Source organism: Cladophialophora bantiana (assembly GCF_000835475.1).
Source record: "Cladophialophora bantiana CBS 173.52 unplaced genomic scaffold supercont1.3, whole genome shotgun sequence".
NCBI classification, from domain to species: Eukaryota; Fungi; Ascomycota; class Eurotiomycetes; order Chaetothyriales; family Herpotrichiellaceae; genus Cladophialophora; species Cladophialophora bantiana.
Window position 1 is genome coordinate 528,864 of NW_015971577.1, and position 18,780 is coordinate 547,643.

Here is an 18,780-nt window from a genome sequence, read left to right on the forward strand (position 1 = left end):
ATTGCTGTTTGCAGATTTTGTACAGATAGGCCGCTCCCAGAGCTCGTCGAGAAATGCAATGGTCCGAATGTCATTTCCCTTCGGCCTGCGCCCGTCTCATCTCCTCCCTAATACTGCCCCTTTCCATTCCCTGCTCGGCTGCTTTCCTCATCCTTTCGGCCTTCTCTCTCTTCTCGGCCTCGGCAGCAACAATCCAAATGGGTTTATCTGATTTAGAATACTCGATTAATTTAGAGACGAATTCCTCATTGTCTTTGATGCGTTTTTCTCGTAGTTCGAGGTTGCGTTTCTGAAGATCGGGATTGAAGCGCTTGAAGACTTCGCCTTCGGTGGGTGTCGTGCTGCGCCAGGTATGTCAGGTAGATGCGTATTAATGCGGAGGTCTCAGCAGAAGGGCAATCGGGCAAAGCTAACACACGAAGATAGGAAGGTGGTCAGTGAGTAGTGTGAGGTCTTACTAGTACATCAGTGCTGGACCTCCGACGCAGCAGAGCACGAACCTGGAGTAGGTCAAAGACATCAGCACAACAGCATCCAAAAGGTTGAATTTTTCTTCCTTACGCCCCAGCCATTTTGGTATACATCCATCCCCGTGAACCCATGGTGGGCTTCGATTTTTATATTCTCGACCGCGCACAACCGACTTCTCAAGGGCCAGCTCTGGACTCTTCGGCCCTGGCTCAGTTCCAATCCGCTCGCGAGGTGTTCATTGGACCGTCACCAGGAGAGGACGTTAGTCAGACACAGAACCGAGGATGGCACGTTGTGCAGCTTTGAGCAGATGGAGGGAATGCAAAAGGGTCGAGATGCGAAATGGGAGATGCGTGATGCACGTCAAGGTCAATGATGCACGACATCTCAACGGACTTGGACTTGGCAGGCTCTGATTGGCGAATGGCCTCCAACCACTCCCTCTCAATTAGGGGCGACAGGAATTTGGGACGCATCCCAGCTAGATGCCTAAAGCTTCGATGTACCGAGTAAATGCGTACCAGTAAATATGTACCAATCTCGGCTGCATTGAAAAGCCGGCCGTAACAAGGACATGTCATTGCGCCAACTCGGGTGATAATGATGGTGCCTTGCGAACGGAGGAGTCGGACGAAGCCAGAGAGGTTGGAGTGAGTGCGCTATTAATGTACGCAACCCTGACAACCGAGGCAGTGACCGGCTGCAAACGAATACCGGGCACAGAGTAGACAGTAACAAGGTCGCCTGGAGCACAGCCTCTTTGGACCAGGAGAGGAGCATGTGTCAGCCGAACCTGGACGCACCAGAGGGTGGCCGCGGCCTCCGAACAGGACCAGCAGGACGAGGCATTGCGTCTTTAATCGGGCGTTGGTAGAGGATTAAATAACTGTTTGTTGTCTGTGTACTCGGTATGCACTCAATGCTAAGACTCCTTATGTGATCTGTCTAAGAACCCGGTAATCTTAGAGCAGTTGGGTGACCCGGTGACGCTCTGGTGTCTGCGAGTCGCCATCACGTGTTGTGAAACAAATCAGCGGCTGGTGGCGCTACTGTTCGTCTCAGAAATCCAGAATCCCGCGTCGGGGGCGGCCTCTGCCTCTTCTTGGTGCGTGGCTGCGCTTCTTTGTCGCAGGTCCAAGCGCCAGATTTACCAGATTTACCCAGCCTTCGTCAGCTTTGCCCTTCCAACCTCCGTCCCAATCTATCTTTCATCCCCCATCAGCACCGAACAATCCTCAATCCCAATCCACCACTTGACATCTTCGCATTCACTTTGACAAACGACTGCCATCGCCCTCTCCATCAACCTCTCCATCTCGACGCCCATATTATCCAACTAACTCCCTTCGCACCTTCGCATCATCCTTTTCCAAGACCGCCTCTACCAAAATGGCCTCAGAAGCACCGTATGATCCCTATATACCAGCTGGCGGACAAGGCGGCGCACAGCCAGCTAGCAACCAGAGAACAGCTGCTTTGCAAGCGGTACGTGAAAGTGAAAGATCGCTTCCATACAGTACACGATGCGAAGAAGACGTCGGAATTGGCGATGGGCAATCTTGCTGCCTGAAGTGTCGCAGATTGAATTTTGCATTGCGAACTCCATCTGGGCACACCAAGTGCATGATGCAGAGTCGAACATCGCCAATTGCGGTAGATGCGTCTTTGAAATCGTTACACTCCATGACCTTTCGACCCGCCCGTCGCCATCTCCGTTCGACCTGAAAGCTGACATGATCATTTCTCACAGCAAATCGACGATACTGTCGGTGTCATGCGTGAAAACATCAACAAGGTGTCACAGAGAGGCGAGCGACTAGACTCGCTGCAAGATAAGACCGACAACCTCGCCGTCTCGGCCCAGGGCTTCCGGAGAGGTGCCAACAGAGTCCGGAAACAGATGTGGTGGAAGGACATGAAGATGCGCATGTGTTTGATCGTCGGCATCATTGTGCTTCTCATTGTCATTATTGTCCCAGCTGGTATGATGCTCCCATTTCCCTCCCGGACCATAACATCAGCGCTGACTTGTTTCAGTGGTCGCTACCCGATAAATGCGGAACCCCGTCCTGAACGAGACCCGAACACTTTTACTTGGAACAGTTATGACAGCACAGTCTTCCCAGCGTTGGAGGAAACACTTGAAAGCGAGAACAACAGCAAATGCGAAAGCGTCATGCGAGCTCTTTTCTGAACCGTGCTCGAGAGCGCTTACGGATGGACGATGGATGGGATGGGGCTACTCCTGTTACAATAATGCACCTTGGGCTTTTTCGCCGTTGTTACTTGGGCGTTCAATAAAATGGATTTCTGCCATCAGTTCTGTAATCAAACCCGAGCATCGTTCTATGGTCCATGGCTTCTCCGTGGTCATCAATGCTCACACAATACGCAAAGGAATTCAAGAAGGCGCCGAAGGACAATGCTGTTATCTATATGAGCCCTACTGCAGCCCGAAAGCGTTTTCATCGCATTCTTCTTCGCTACATGTGACGTTGAACCAGGGAATCCCGCCCACGCCGTGCCCACAGGATGCTCGAGTAAAATTTCAAACCTTGCGCGCTACTATCGAATAGCACAGCGGAGATAAAAGACTGAAGGCTCGCGGGTGATGATCAGCCCCTTCAGGCTAGAAAGCGTGTAGCCATGCGTTCATCATGCAGATTCCTTCGGCAGGCAGGGCGGCGAAGAGAATTTTCAAGACCAAAAAATTTTCCCTCGAGGGTCAACCAAAGAGCTCGTCAAAGGCAATAGAGTGGCACTCGCACTGGCATTGGCACGCCACCGCGATCGGAGACGGAGACGGGAGACGAGAGAGGCTGGCTTCCGCTGGCTTACTCGGCTTCTGGCTGGTGACCTCCAGAGTTGGGGTTGTGGTTGGTTCTGCCACTGGCAATCCTCATGCACAACAACCATCACCCCGCAAAATATTTTGCTATCGAGCAGTTGGCACAGCAGAAAATTTTGACCCAAGGCCACGACTACTGAAGTTTTTTCTTCCCCTGCTCTAATCTCGGGGCATATGGTTCTTTGGCGTTCCTCTCAATAGACCTGCAGTTGGCTTTTCTCTGTTGTTTTTCCCGGATCGCAATCTCCCCTCTTCATCCCTCATACCTCGACCGACTCACTGCGTGAAGACCGTCCACGTCACCCGACTCCCGACGTGTATTCCAGACCTCGTATCAGCTGCCGCATGAATTGAGGACAACCATGTCGGCATTGGGAGCGGCTACTGCGCGAGCAGTCACCCGACGGGGGGCGTCCTCGTCTCTGCGTTCTCGAGCTCTCCGCCTTGCTCGGCCCTCATACACCCCCCTCGCTGTACGGCAGACGTCCTCCCCACGAACATATTCTTCTCCCTCGGGATCCTACCCCTCCACGAGATCTACAGTGGTACAGTTGCTCAGTAATATTGGCTCCAAGAGAGAGGTTCAACAGTACTTGTCACACTTCAGCTCTGTGTCATCCCAGCAGTTCGCAGTCATCAAGGTCGGTGGCGCCATCTTGACCGAGCATCTCCAGACCTTGTCCTCGGCCCTCGCATTCCTCAATCATGTCGGTCTCTATCCAGTCGTGGTCCATGGCGCCGGGCCCCAACTGAACAAGATCCTGGAGGACTCTGGAGTGGAGCCACACTTTGAGGACGGAATCCGGGTCACTGACCCCAAGACGTTGGGAATCGCACGAGCGCTATTCCTCGAAGAGAACCTGCGGCTGGTGGAAGAACTGGAGCGTCTAGGTGTCCGGGCCCGGCCGATCACTTCTGGGGTCTTTACCGCGGACTATCTTGACAAGGAGAAATACAACCTCGTGGGCAAGATCAGACGTGTCGACAAGAGGCCAATCGAGGCTGCTATCCAGGCAGGATGCCTGCCCATCTTGACGTCCATGGCCGAGACATCAGACGGCCAGGTCTTGAACGTGAATGCAGATGTGGCGGCCGGTGAGCTCGCCCGAGCACTCCAACCATTGAAGATTGTCTACCTCTCCGAGAAGGGCGGATTGTTCAATGGTGATACCAAGGAAAAGATCTCCGCCATCAATTTAGACGAGGAGTATGATCACCTCATGCAACAGTGGTGGGTCCGACACGGCACCAGGCTGAAGATTAAGGAGATGAAGGAGCTCCTGATGGATCTGCCGCGCAGCTCGAGCGTCGCCATCATTCACCCGGCTGATCTGCAGAAGGAATTGTTCACGGACTCGGGCGCCGGTACTCTGATCCGACGTGGCAACAAAGTTCATGTTAACACATCTATCGACCAATTCAAAGACCTCGAGAAGCTCAAGGAAGTTCTCATCCGCGACCGTGCCGGGCTTGATGCCAAAGCCATTGTGGATCGCTATATCAAGTTCCTCCAGACGCGGGACTTCAAAGCTTACTTCGATGAGCCGATGGAGGCCTTTGCTCTTGTCTTGCCGCCAGGCGGAGAAACAGCATTGGCCCAGCTGGCTACCTTGACCATTACCAGGAACGGCTGGCTTACGAACGTGGCAGACAATATCTTCGCTGCCATCAAGAAGGATTTCCCAAAGCTGATGTGGACTGTCAAGGAAGATGATGAGAACTTGACCTGGTTCTTCGACAAGGCTGACGGGAGTCTCTCCAAAGATGGCGAAGTCCTCTTCTGGTACGGTCTTGAGACGAGCGATGAGGTTAAAGACCTTATGGTCGAATTCACAAAGCATGGACGCCAGCTGTTCGGCGATATCAATCTCGAGGCCAAGCTGCACCGTGCCGCTAGAGCGGCGTCCAATCTTACCAATGCTGGTCCTCAAGGAGTGACCCAGAAACGAACCTTTTCGACTTCAGTGAATCCTTTGCGGTCAGCACGGCAAGCGAGGTATGTCACAAAGCCAGCTCTGTCTATCCGCACATACTCCACGACAAACCCAAACCCCCCGCTTGGTTCCAAGAACCGTTCAAACAGCAAACCTTCAAGGGTGGCCCTCATTGGGGCTCGAGGCTATACCGGTAAAGCTCTCATCGATCTCCTCAACCGTCATCCGCACATGGACCTACGCCATGTCTCATCGCGAGAGCTTGCTGGCAGGAAGCTTGAAGGATATGACAAGCGCGAAATTATCTACGAAAATTTGACTGTCGAAGACGTCCGACAAATGGAAGAGAACGAAGATGTTGACTGTTGGGTTATGGCTTTACCAAACGGCGTGTGCAAGCCATTTGTTGATGCTATCGATCAGGTCGGCAAAAACAGCGTCATCATTGATCTGAGCGCCGACTACAGATTCGATCCGAGCTGGACGTATGGTCTTCCAGAACTGGTTGACCGTTCCGCGATCGCAAAGGCCACAAGGATCTCGAACCCAGGATGCTATGCTACAGCCGCTCAGCTCGGCATCGCCCCTTTGGTACCGTATCTGGGCGGCCAACCCACAGTTTTCGGTGTCTCGGGGTATTCAGGTGCCGGCACCAAACCTTCTCCCAAGAACGACGTCAACAACCTCACGGACAACATCGTTCCTTACAGTCTAACAGATCACATCCACGAACGTGAGATCTCCTCCCAACTAGGGACACCGGTGGCATTCATTCCCCACGTCGCCGTCTGGTTCCAGGGCATTCACCACACCATCAATATTCCATTGAAACAAGAAATGAAGTCTCGCGATATTCGGACACTGTATCAAGATCGCTATGCCGGTGAGAAACTGTTGAAGATCATTGGGGAGGCTCCACTCGTGAAGAATATCGCCAAAAAGCATGGCGTGGAGATTGGTGGGTTTGCTGTGCATAGCAGCGGGAAGAGGGTGGTGGTTTGTGCAACGATTGACAACCTCTTGAAGGGGGCGGCAACGCAGTGTCTTCGTAAGTTCCAGATCCGGTCATCTGTGGAGATTGCGTATATACTGACCTTTTGCTCGTACAGAAAACATGAATTTGGCTCTTGGCTATGGGGAATACGAGGGCATTCCGCTCGAATAGAAAAGGAGCTAGAATAGAGTATATGGAGGCGCCGACGGCAAGACACAATACCCCAAAAAGCGTTCGAATAAAAGTTTCCGGCCTAATAATACGAGATTCATCAGTGAGCAACGGTCGTCCTTGTTCATAAGCATCATTTTTCTCTCCAGATTCGCGCCGTGACAACATGAAAAAGGAGGGAGACAATCTAAAGAAAGGAGCTCGAGCTTGTCCATATCTCGAAGCACACTCCTTCGGGTTTTCACTATGCCCTTTCAATGTTGGATGGCGTCCGTGAGGTACTCTTTCGGGTGTGAAAGGGTGCGGCAATGAAGATCCCTTACAAGACGGAGAAGATTGCAGAGTCAGGATGTGGGTGTGATGTCGGCTTTGCCTAGGAAGCAGACGTTGTTGAGAGAAGAGGCATGGATGTTAAGGAGGAGAAAAGGAGACTTCCGTGGCCGGACCTGCCCGCCGTTCTCTGTGCATGTATATTCCCTTTTGTCTTTTGTTTCTGAATCGACGATGATGACGTTAAACGCAAAGGTCTGGCAGAATGGCTCGTGTGTAAGCTGGGGGGCAGCCGCTGCTGGATTCACTCTCTTCATTCACTCGCCACTTGACTTCAGCCCAAAATCCGCTCCCAATCCATTGACTTGCGCTTGCTAAATACCAATGACCGACTCCTCCCCTTTCCTCATATCTGCTGCTTGCTGCGGTCGCTGATCGTGTCGTCAATTCCGGTTGTCCGTTTGATATCGTCGAGGTTGAGAAAAAGGCTCCCTGCCGACGTCGAATGAGCTGAAGTCTTTCAATGGTCAAGGCGCCATGTTCTACAGCCACGAAAGTGAGTCCTCTTTCTATCTGGGTACATTGGAAGGTACAACTCGGCTGACGCGGCTTATCCTGCAAAACAGTCCTGACGAATCGTCAGTATGGCGTGGCAACCATCTGGTAAGAACCTCCTCCCTCTGAGACTCATCTCATTGCCTTCGCCTCTCCTCATCGGCATCCCTTCCTTTTTCTCTCTCACTCGCCGCGTTGGGAATTGCCTCCCTTTGCACCTGCGCCTCACTCCTCACCAGGCTTGTTGCAACACTCGGCTCAAAGTCCAACCTGAAAAAGATATCTCGTCGAGCTATCCTTGACGTGGACCTCCAGAAGGCATGCAAGACCATCACGGAGCCCGAGGTGCCCTTGGCGTTGAGGTTGCAGGGCAGTTTGCTGTTTGGAGTCTCCCGCGTGTTCCAGCAGCAATGCGGATATGTCTTGACGGACATCACGAGCTTGAGGGACAGGATGAGAGAGACGGAACATGTCTTCAAAGAGGTGGAGTTTGATCCCGATGTGAGAAAGACACGGTCAGTCGAGGGACGTTTCATCCTTCTGTGAACCTCCGCTCATCTATCTGTAAAGGCCAGAACAACTCAGCCTCGCGGAAGACCCATATTTCATTCCGGATATTGATATCTATTTCGACCTCTCATCATTTGGGTTTTCCCCACGAACCTCCAGCTCTTCCGGAAACGCCTCGTCTTCTCTGACGTTACCTTCAAGTCAGACAAGTCACACTTCCTCCGATGAAGCAGGAGAAATAAGGCTTGAGATTCCATTGTTTGATACGCCTGCCGGAGGTTTTAGTGGCTTCGGCGTTCCCTTTGGTGAGGGCACGAGCTCTGTCGCGCAGACCGGCAACGGAGCAGACCCACCCTCAATCTTTGAGGAAGAACCTACCGTCATTGATGATGCCCTCTTTGACGTCGATGAAGATGGCTTCCTCCATCCCACCATTTCTGATAGTCTTCGGGGCCTTCAGCTACCATCTGATGTAGGACTACCACTGCCAAGCGATGCAGGGGCTAGCGATCGGGGTGGTAGAGTGCATCCACCCATCGCAGGAAGGGATGACCCAATGGCCACCTTTGACGACGAGATGAGCATCCTAGGCAACGGGGAACTAGTCCCCCCGCCTCCAGCCCCTCAGATTCCGTTGACGCCAGAGCCTGCAGATGGGGCATTTCGACAAGGGACCCAACCGATGTCATCCGTCGAAGCGTCCGAGGAAAGCTCAGAGACAGCAGACGCACCTCAGCGTCTTGCACGCATGGTCAAAGCAATTCGTCCGGATCGCCAGACAGAGTTGAGTAACCGAGATCTCAATGAGTGGAATCTGAATTATCTTGCCAACATGGCGGCGGCTTCACGCACCAGACAGGGCCAACTTGCAAACTCCAAAGCTAAGAAGAACGCCGAATTCTGGATCCTACAACAAGGGCTCGGAAATATTGCATCTTGCTTTGGAGATGACAGAGTCCCACATCCACTTGCCGTATTCAGTGGGCAATCGCTGTGGGATATGTTGAGAGGAGAACTGGACCATGGAAAGAAGAGATCACGAAGCGGTTCCCTGACGGATGCCGAGCGAGAGGAGGACAGACGAGTAAGAGCCAGAACGTCATCTCAAGAAGAAGTCGCTCGCGGAAGAGAGGGAGAGCGACTTCAGCATGCTGATTACGACGGATTATTATTTCAAGGTCATGACCTTGACGTGGAAATAGAGGTTGGGCGCCACGGGCCTCCATCCTTGCCCGACTACTCGTCTGGCATGCCATGGAATATCTCTGGATCTCGTCAGAGCTCTGCTCAACCTCTGGGAAGCGGCCACATCCCGAGGTTGAGCTCAAGCGTTGGCGGTCTATACGGCGGAATGGAACTGGGGCCGCCATCCGCTCTAGGCAAACGAGGATCACGTTTCACCTCCGCCAGTCCACTGTTTGGGAGAGGTCTAGCTTCACTGTCCAGACAGAGTAGCCCAGGGCCCCTCAGTGCTTCACAAGTCACGAACAATGAAGACGAATTTGCGGACCTAGACGCACAGCTAGGGGCTGATATTGATCCGGATTTTGAACTGTACGGACCATCTGCAATCGTGGATACGCAAACAGCCGTACAGTCTCGATGGGCCGCTACAACACTGGAGAAGGAAGCATACAATTTCCTTTCGTTCGTCAATATGAAGATCCAAGAGAAAGGAGAACAACAGGAAGAGGCGATTGAGGAAGAAAGGGGTGCAAAACAAGCAAAGATCACCCTAGACGAACTCCTTCCACCAACTCAGAACTCACCGATTGTGGGCGCTCAAGCTCTCCTCCACGTGCTTGCCTTGACTACGAAGGGTTTGCTCAAGGTCTCCCAGGCTGGCGGGTTTGCCTCCGACATTGAAATCTCGGTCGTGAGCTATTGAAACTTTGAAAGTGGGTCGAGCGGGCTGGCGCAGATCAAGCTGTCCGAGACTGTCTGTAGACATGTGGTGTTCGCATCCAGCTGTAGGAGTATGTGGAAAAAGGATCAAACCTGGTACCGATATCAGTGGATGAGTGACGGGAACTGTGACAAGGTCAAGACTTGTGAGATGATTTGAGCTGGGAAATTTCGCACGAGGATCTTCTGCAACCGGGAAGTTGTGAGCCGGGTCAAGGGATGGCCTGCTTTCGCCAAACGAGGTTCAGCCCTGCTTCTTCTTAGACAGGAGCAAATCGAAGCCGTTAGGGCTGCAAGGATCCTCGCCGGAGAGGCGAGAGCACAAACCGTCATTGTTTGATCGCCGTCGAAATTCCGACAAGGGTTCAGAGATGGTTGTGGCGCAGGCGGCACATTCTCCAACATGTTGCTTTCAAGCCACAATCCTGTCGTGGTTCTGTGACAAGTCTTGTTTCAAAGCAGTCGGTGGATGACACAGATTGTGTGGTCATAGGTTGGCCTTGGGAAGCGAAAAAGGCTCTCGAACTTCGCACAGATATCCAAACAGCTCTTGACATTTGATCTCTCTCATCTTTGTGTGCACAGCCCAGTAGCCTACCGCCTTTGAGAGCAGCCTTTCTAGAATCTCTGTGGCCCAGCAGTCTGGGCCGCTTCTCGTTATGCGGAGATCGGTGGCTTCGCAGCCCGCAAACCCCGATCGAGAGGCTGCATTTAGCGGGCGATCGTCGGGAGGTCGGACGCCAGAGACTCGGAGAGGACTGAGCTGGACTGGTTGCGGCGAATCATGGGCCTGTGCCTGACATGAAGAGTCGGGTTCGTTCTTTGTCCGTGTCGACATTGTCAAGGCGTACATGTAGATCTGTCGAGAATTCAACAACTAGCATGAGAATAAACGGACAGTGCCGAAAGTTTTTCTGTGGCAAGGATGCCAAAATATTACGTTGGACTATTGCTCTTGTTGGTGTTCTGGGTGCAGTTACGAGTACCAAGTACCTACCCAGTACCTAAGTACGGTGTTATTCTCATCTCTCATCCAGGGCCCTCTCCTAGGTGCCCACCAAGGTACCTCTTCGCCCCTCCCCCCCCTGAAGTTAAGCAAAGGCCTTAGGCGAGCCGGGTCATCTCCCGCACCGATGCCCGGCGAGCCCCTCCGGGGGTTTTAAGTAAGCCTAGCCTGTGCAGTTGGCGCCGTTAGCGGCAGTTTGGGACTCGGGGGCCATACCAGCCTAAACCAACCCGCAAGGAGGTCAAAGCGGAACAAACATCACCTCACTCACTTGACACCACTCTGCACCTCTCTGGTCTCTGCGACTGTTGTTGCGATTGTTGCATCTTTCCCTTTGCTCGCCTTCATTCCGTGCGTCCGACTCGGCCGTCGATTCTTGTCGTCTGGCTGTGGCTGGAGCTTGTTATTCGGCCTTTTCCTGTGTTCCTCGCGTGGCCAGCTTTGGTGCATGACACGGCAATGCGAAACTTCAATTCCAACTTGATCGCCAGTCACGCCTGCTTTCACGATCCTCTTCGGTCAACAGTCGAGCGCCTAGCGTGGGTGCGGGTTTAGGAACTACAGTCTGTCTGCAGCAGAATTAGTCCAGGCTCAGATCCTCTTTCTTCACGATGATGGCTGGCAATCAATATCGCCAGCAATGGCAGCAAAATCCAGCGCCCTCGTACCAATACGACAGCGGAAACAACCAGAGACAATGGCAAGAGAGTGGGAGAAGCCAGGGCTCTTATAACCAGGAACATCAACGCTATAATGACTATCCACAGAGTCGTAATGGTTACGCCCCAGGTCCGGCGCCGGCGCCGGCGAGTTACGATCGAAATGGGCAGTGGGAAGCCCAACATCAATATCCCCAGCAAAATGGCCATGAAGCACGATATCATGAAAATGGCGGGGGCTATTCACGGGCCCCGCCGCCAGATCAGTACGATCAAGGTCCTCCTCCTGGTCGCCAATATCAATATGACGAGCGATATCGCACCCATGGGCAAGGCAGACCTCCGCCGCCAGATCACAGCTATTCTGATGGCCAGAGACCACCCAGAAACCAATGGTCGGAGCCTTCCACTCCACCAAAGAGACCCAGGCGTAAGGATTGAAGAATGATTTCCGACTGATACTGAACGCTGACGCTTCATAGCCCGCGACCGCATCTTGACTGAACCTACCTCCCCCAAAAATCTGGCCTGGGACAATCCATTTGGGGCTTTCCCTCCCAAGAAGAAGCCGGATGATAGGGTGAGGCACGAGAGACACGCCAGTCTGGACCACGCAATGGCAAATCTCAACATGAATGAACACCGTCCCAGCGGCGGACCTGAAACCCGACCTCATACTTCCAACAGTCAGAGAAAAGAAGCACCTCGCCCTAGTACTTCGCACGACCGGCATGGCCGTCACCCAGATATCGGGCAGCCGCCGCTTCCGATGCAAGGCTACCCAATGCCTCCCGGTCGAAGTTCGCCAGAGATGAACTATCAACAGCCACCAGTTGCCAGACCTCAAGCAGGGATAAACAGTCCACGGATGCGGCCGGCAGGACCTCCGCGAGGTCCCCCGGCGCCTATGAATCGAAATGGACCTCGTCCTGGCCCTCAGGGTGGGATGGAGGACTTCAACTCCCGGGCCAACAACAACGCTCCAGGCAACTATCCACCCCCAGATCGTCGCGGCAACAATTACATTCATGACGAGGGTTATGCCTCGGACTACATTCCACAGTCAAGGGCCCATATCTCACCAATTGATCGTGTGCCGCAAGGAAGTCAGCCTAGACCTGCGCCTCAGCAAGGTTATCATGCCAACTCATATCGAGATTTTCCTCCTAACGGTACCACTGAAGTCGGTCAAACGAGAAATAATGAAATCCCAGACTTTGATGCTATTCCGACCCGGGCAAATGAGAAGAGCGAGGACTACATGATTGCAAATCAACAATCGGGTCTTGACCAGCACATCTATCAGAAACCAACTTATCAAGTGCCGGGTGCCTTTCCAGGTCAGATTGACACTACGCAGTCTATGCCTCCTCCAAACCAGACCACTTCTCCACTCGCAGAGTTTTCGTTCGATTTGCCCAGCACTTCCCAACCAGTACCGGCTAGCAGAAATGACAACTCTGCACAAGCTCCATCCTATCGTGGAGTGTACGGTGGACAGGACAATTTTGGCTCAACAGGGCCTCTAAGGGGCGCATACGGGGATATACAACCTCAGGAGCTGCCCGGCCCGCAGTATCCGCCGCCTCGAGCTGCCAGTCGGAACGGTATGAAGGCGTCCATGGAAAGTAATGCCTCGAGACCTCCGCTGCCAAACAACGGCCAACCCTATCGATCGTTCAGTCAAGATCAGTATCCTGTCCGACCCCACACAAGCAATGCACAACGGCCACCGCAACAAAGTTACGAAATGATGAATCCATATGATCAGGATTACGGGCCTGAGAACCGAGCTCCTTCAGCACCCACAGCGCCTGTGGGCCCCATATCGTATGATCAAGGTTATGGGTACCCAGGGCAGAGTCAACAGTATCAACGTGCGTATGGACAAGGCCCACCATTGCGCAAGGCGTCCCAAGACAATTACGCCGGCCCTGGCAGATCCAACGCTTCCAACTCCGCACATCCTGTGCCCGTTAGGCATTATCCGACCCCAAATGCAGAAAGCAACCCGGATGCACTACCAGCACATCCTACACCAGTAAGAGCGGGACTGAAAGACAGCAATGCGTATCCATCGGGTCAAACGCCCCCGGCTCAGCATAACCCGGGGCGAGAGGTTCCAGGTCCTTCCCCGCCCGTTACTGCTCAAGAGCTCAACAGTCTCCGCGAGATGTACAGTCGAAATCCCAGCGACCATGCTCTCGGTCTGAAGCTGGCAAAGAAGATGGTCGATGCAGCCAGGGTTCTTTCAGACGAGAATGGGACGGCGGACCAAAAAACAACACAAAAGAACCGCGAAAAGTACATATTCGATGCCCACAAACTGATCAAGAAATTGGTGGCAGCCAACTATCCTGACGCAATGTTCTATCTGGCCGATTGCTATGGACAAGGAATGTTGGGACTTGCTGTGGATCCGAAAGAGGCCTTTTCCCTCTACCAGTCGGCAGCGAAGCTCAATCACCCCCAAAGTGCCTATCGAGTAGCAGTTTGCTGTGAATTGGGGACTGAAGAAGGCGGCGGAACACGACGCGACCCTCTGAAGGCGATGCAATGGTACAAAAGAGCTGCAACATTGGGAGACACCCCAGCTATGTACAAGATGGGGATGATATTGTTGAAGGGATTGCTTGGGCAACAGAAAAATCCACGTGAAGCAGTGTCATGGTTGAAGAGGGCCGCTGAACGCGCCGACAAGGACAATCCTCATGCGTTGCATGAGTTGGGCTTACTTTATGAATCGGCCTCGTCCACGGACCATATCGTGCGCGATGAGAAATACGCCTTTCAGCTGTTCCAACAAGCTGCAGAACTCGGATACAAATACTCACAGTTCCGACTTGGATCGGCATACGAGTACGGATTGCTCGGTTGCCCGATCGACGCTCGTCAAAGTATAGCGTGGTACACCCGGGCAGCCGCCCAAGGGGAGCACCAGTCAGAATTGGCGTTGAGCGGCTGGTACTTGACAGGATCGGAACCATTGCTTACGCAGAGTGATACCGAGGCGTTCTTGTGGGCGCGGAAAGCCGCCAGTTCGGGACTTGCGAAGGCAGAGTACGCGATGGGATACTTCTACGAGGTAGGTATCGGCACGGCGGGGGATATTGACGAAGCAAAACGTTGGTATTACAGGGCATCTGGTGAGTCCATGTCATCTTTTTACGTCTCGACGCAGTGGGGGTTAATTCATGGGCTTTAGCACAGAATTTTACCAAAGCACGAGAAAGGCTGGAGGAGCTAAAAAGAGGAGGACCCAAGCAGCAAAAGACACGAATGTCGCGATCGAACGTTAACAGGCAGACCGATGGGGATTGTGTGGTCATGTAAAAGAAAAAAAAGATGATGTGGGGATGTTATATTTGGAAGATTCTCTGTCTGTATTTTGTCCCTTTGACGGCCAGCCACATTATTCTCTTGCAACGGCCTTCGAAATGAGTTTAGAGCCCAGAGAAGGATGGGGGAGTGTTTTCGTTTTTCCCTAACAGTGCCACCAGCAGGAAAGAGAAGAGGAAACGAGAAACCTATGTAATGTCGAATGCTTGGAATGTCGAGGAATGAACTGTGGGGATTTTGGCACCTCAGCCACACATGTACGCCTCTACTGCGTACGTATGGAAATACTTCATGCGATACAAGTGATGCGATTTGATTTCGTGCCTACCTACAAACTCTGTCCACATACGGAGCCATTTGCGGAGTGTTACCTACATATAATACTCGGTACAGTAAACTCCGTACTCCATCCTGTCAATATGCGGCCTCCCCTTCCAGATGCCATCATTCCCACCGACCCCGTTCTGTCTCTAGCCTGATCCCTGGTCCATGGAGATAGACATCCTCGTACCCAGGCAGTTCCATACCTATGCTACGGGTCATACACAGCTACGTCAGGAACCTCGCAAAGTACGCACCCAGATCGGGCCCGCAGTCCAGCGGCGCCGCAAAGCCCACGATGCCGTCCGGGCGGACCACGACCACGGCGCCGCTGCCCACGCTGGCCCCATACCGTGCGTGCGCCATCGAGTCGTGGTCGTAGTATGCATCGCCGAACCGGGCCGCGCCCAGCGCCTCGTCGGCCTGGGGTTTGTTCCCGGCGATGATGGTCACGAGGCGCACTCTGTCGCATTCGGCTTCGCCTTGGCCTTTGGAGTCGTTCGCGGCAACGACGGCAGCGCCATCGCCGCGGCGGCGGTGGCGGCGCCTGGTGAGAACGCGCTTCATGCCGTCGCCGTCGATATATCCTCTCAGCGCCTTCACTTTCTGACCGGTCAAAGCCGGCTCGCCGGCAAACACGAGCACCCAGAACAGACCCACGTTCTTCATCACCGTATGCAGCCTCGTGGGGATCCTCGCGCCGGGCGCGTGGACCAGGACGTCGGGCGCGCGCCAGCCACAGGGCACCGAGGCCGACTTCGTGGCCACGTTCAGCGTGTTCTCGCCGTACCGGATGCCCAGCCCGATGTTGAATTGGACGTTCTCTTCCAGCGCCTTGGTGAACAGCACGCTCGGGTCCGTCGACGAGAGTCCCCCCGCGACGGCCAGCTCCTCGGGCACAGTCCCAGAGATCAGGGCCGAGAAGATCTTGTCCAGCTGGATCAGGTGCTGGGCGACGGGCCGCCGTTCGCTGTCGTATGTCTCCAAAATCGAGGCGCGATACCACCCCTTCAGTACCCCGGCAAGCTTCCACGCCAGGTTGAAGGCGTCGTGGACGCCCGTGTTCATGCCCTGCGCGGTCCCCGACGAGTGGCTGTGGCAGGCGTCGCCGGCGAGGAAGATCCGGTTCTTCACGAAGGTGTCGGCCACGGAGTGTCGCACGCTGTTTGGTTTGGTGGTCTCCGGGTCAGCGTTGTGTAGATACCAGCCCGCGATCCAATGCCCATACCAAGAAAAAGACCTTCACATTATATCAAAGGGGGAGGCCTTACTTGTATACAGTATACCAATCCACGCACTTGAACTCGAGAGCAAACGGCCGGAGAGCCAGTTTCGCTTCCTCGACAGCCTGTCCCTGTGTCATGGTCTCGCCATATCTCGCCATCATTTCCCGCGAAAGCGCGAATCCCACCCTCGAACGGCCGTGGTCTAGAGCCGCCCACAGCACGTTGCCGTGCGTGGGCGATTCCAGAGTCGCAAAGCCTTCCCGGGAGTCTGGCATGTCCGTCTCCACGACCCCGTCGATGCGCACCCAGCGGAGGGCTGTGCTGTCTGTTGTCGACGAGATGCCGGAGAGGTGGCGGACAATGGAGCGGGAACCGTCGGCCCCAACGAGGTACTCTCTGGAGGATTGCATTTCACAGTTAGCTCGTCCGCCGCGGCGTTCACAAATGCTGTAGGTGGTGGCGGAAACCGAGAAGCAAAGGGGCTGCCTGCACCGACTCACCCAGCAAGTGTCCGCGTCTCTGAAGTATTAGCATTCTTTACCTCAATCTTGACAGGACGTGCGTGAGTGTTCTCAGGATCGGTGTGGTCCGTCGGTATGGTCAAATTCACCACCTCCCATCCCCCGGCCACGATTCCACCAATTCTCTCGTACTCCTCCTTCACAATGTCCTCCGTGTATTTCAATCGGATGTTGAGCATATAATCCACAAAGGTATGCCCTTGCATGGCGTCAAAGACATGCCGCATACCCCGCCTGCTGTCTCTATTCCCGTCCTTATCATAATTGACGGCACTCCTGGACACGAAGCCCACTTGATTGAGGCGCGTGAGAAGGTCGTACTGGTCGAGCATTTCCAAGGTGCGGGGGAGCATTGTACACGCGCGGCCGTACATGGGCAGCTTGTGCTTTTCGAGTCGTTCTTTATCCGTATGAATGAAAAGGCCATAGTTAGCAGAGGGCAGAAATGAAGGGGAAAATGAACAGAAATGGTTCCCTCCACCTCCTCCCGATCCGCAGGCGAAGCGTCGTTCTTACCAATGACACAGGTTTCGATACCCATACGTTGCAGGCCGTAGGCCGTCAACAAGCCCACCGGCCCTCCACCGCAGATGACCACCTCGTAGTGATCTTTGAAGTCAGCCATCGTAACGTTGTCGAAATGCACAAGGCTGGTTGGGAGAACAGTTGGCTCCGAGAGGCAATCTCAGAGACCGCACTGGCAACGATATGGAACTTGTAAAGCGTAGGTTCTTCCCTTTGGTGTCCTCTTCTTCGGCCTACCACCGGCGGAACCCCGTCTGTGAGACTAAGCTACCTTTTGACTTGCCCTACGTTGCGAGACAGACGCTCAGCGAGCGTGAGAGAGCTGCTGTGCTCAAATAGTAGATCAGTCTGACGCATCCGAGGTCGCCACGATGTGGGAGGCCTTGATAGACTCGGAGCACACAAGTACACATGATGCATCACCGAGGCGGGAATTGTCATCGTCATCCCAGTCAATGGCGTCGAGTATGTAGCCGGCTGCAACGAGACGGATTCTGGAGGGTGCCCGGAGCGACTGATGTGTTGCAAGCCATCAAGGGAGCTGCCTCGTCGGCGAGCGCGTGTCGTCGGTTGGGCGTGTGAACCAGAAAGGAAATGGCACCGACTTGGGAGCGCGATGACTGATGCTAGAGTAATATTAATACTCCGAGGGGCTGAGGGCGGAAGGAGATTTATCAATGGCAACGGGCATGGTTCCAGTTTAGACGGTCGCTGAGGTTAAGAGCCCAATAATAATGGCTGCTCGGTGCTCCATTCTACTTAATGCACCCAACTTATTTTCCCTTAATTACTCCTTCTTTTCCGGCTTGCCTTTTTGCGCCTTATTGTTGTTATCCCCAGTACCCTCGTAATCGCCTCCAGCCGCCTCGTACCGCCGTGCCAGTTCGCTGGCTTTCCAGGCGAACCATGATCCTTTGCCTCCACCTGATGTTAAGCCCACAGGGCGTCAGCCAAATAGCAGGGTGGAGGAAAAGGTGGCGAAGGAAGGGGCAACGATTTCCTGGATAGGGGGAACAAGGATTCACCCGTGAAACCGGGGAGATTACAAACCTTTCTCCATGTTCATGACTTCCTCCTTGATCTTCTCGCGCAGTTCAGGATTCGTGGGGTTTCCCTTGGAACTGGGCATCGTCCTAACCTCCTGCGGAAAACACAGCGCAATGAAACTGGTCGAGCTGTGGATGCAGTGCGTGAATGTCGACTAGATTTCGTAAATGCTACCGAGCAACGAAGAAACCGAACTGGCCCGAGGTCGATGAAGACTGACTACTCCTGGAAGCCGACGTCCTCGCACTGGTGCCAGAAGTGGACGTGGTTGATATAGAGCTCGTTCTTTCTTTGTTCTGCCTGCCTCCGTCCTCAAACGACTGGTCTGTCGAAGACGCTTCAGATGCTTTCCTCAGAATATTCCGCAAAGACTCCTGTGCTGTCGAGTGGTTTTCAGGATTACCGGTGAAGCGGAAGGTTGGGAAACGGATCATGGTGTCGAAGGGGCAGTACGAGGCCCCAACGAGGGATATGGCTT

At 53.8% G+C, this 18,780-nt stretch overlaps 7 protein-coding genes across 7 annotated transcripts; 4 read left to right on the forward strand and 3 right to left on the reverse strand.

Moving 5' to 3' along the window:
* Positions 1-70: 70 nt before the first annotated feature.
* On the reverse strand, positions 71-572 carry Z519_02097 (uncharacterized protein; the record flags this gene model as incomplete). The annotated part of the gene is made up of 3 exons (XM_016759854.1): positions 71-341; positions 459-500; positions 562-572. The coding sequence occupies 3 exons, from the start codon at positions 570-572 to the stop codon at positions 71-73; spliced, it is 324 nt and encodes a 107-aa protein (XP_016623375.1).
* A 1,288-nt stretch (positions 573-1,860) lies between these two features.
* On the forward strand, positions 1,861-2,665 carry Z519_02098 (uncharacterized protein; the record flags this gene model as incomplete). Its single annotated transcript, XM_016759855.1, has 2 exons — positions 1,861-1,956; positions 2,222-2,665. 2 exons carry the CDS (start codon positions 1,861-1,863, stop codon positions 2,663-2,665), a joined length of 540 nt encoding a protein of 179 aa, XP_016623376.1.
* A 1,016-nt stretch (positions 2,666-3,681) lies between these two features.
* Z519_02099 (N-acetyl-gamma-glutamyl-phosphate reductase) lies at positions 3,682-6,418 on the forward strand (the record flags this gene model as incomplete). Its single annotated transcript, XM_016759856.1, has 2 exons — positions 3,682-6,301; positions 6,363-6,418. 2 exons carry the CDS (start codon positions 3,682-3,684, stop codon positions 6,416-6,418), a joined length of 2,676 nt encoding a protein of 891 aa, XP_016623377.1.
* Positions 6,419-7,225: 807 nt separating this feature from the next.
* Positions 7,226-9,641, forward strand: Z519_02100 (uncharacterized protein; the record flags this gene model as incomplete). The annotated part of the gene is made up of 4 exons (XM_016759857.1): positions 7,226-7,244; positions 7,315-7,351; positions 7,483-7,758; positions 7,814-9,641. The coding sequence occupies 4 exons, from the start codon at positions 7,226-7,228 to the stop codon at positions 9,639-9,641; spliced, it is 2,160 nt and encodes a 719-aa protein (XP_016623378.1).
* A 1,634-nt stretch (positions 9,642-11,275) lies between these two features.
* On the forward strand, positions 11,276-14,656 carry Z519_02101 (uncharacterized protein; the record flags this gene model as incomplete). Its single annotated transcript, XM_016759858.1, has 3 exons — positions 11,276-11,753; positions 11,806-14,469; positions 14,529-14,656. The coding sequence occupies 3 exons, from the start codon at positions 11,276-11,278 to the stop codon at positions 14,654-14,656; spliced, it is 3,270 nt and encodes a 1,089-aa protein (XP_016623379.1).
* A 555-nt stretch (positions 14,657-15,211) lies between these two features.
* On the reverse strand, positions 15,212-17,355 carry Z519_02102 (uncharacterized protein; the record flags this gene model as incomplete). Its single annotated transcript, XM_016759859.1, has 4 exons — positions 15,212-16,223; positions 16,255-16,605; positions 16,710-17,130; positions 17,247-17,355. The coding sequence occupies 4 exons, from the start codon at positions 17,353-17,355 to the stop codon at positions 15,212-15,214; spliced, it is 1,893 nt and encodes a 630-aa protein (XP_016623380.1).
* Positions 17,356-18,042: 687 nt separating this feature from the next.
* On the reverse strand, positions 18,043-18,384 carry Z519_02103 (uncharacterized protein; the record flags this gene model as incomplete). Its single annotated transcript, XM_016759860.1, has 2 exons — positions 18,043-18,179; positions 18,306-18,384. The coding sequence occupies 2 exons, from the start codon at positions 18,382-18,384 to the stop codon at positions 18,043-18,045; spliced, it is 216 nt and encodes a 71-aa protein (XP_016623381.1).
* Positions 18,385-18,780: the final 396 nt, after the last annotated feature.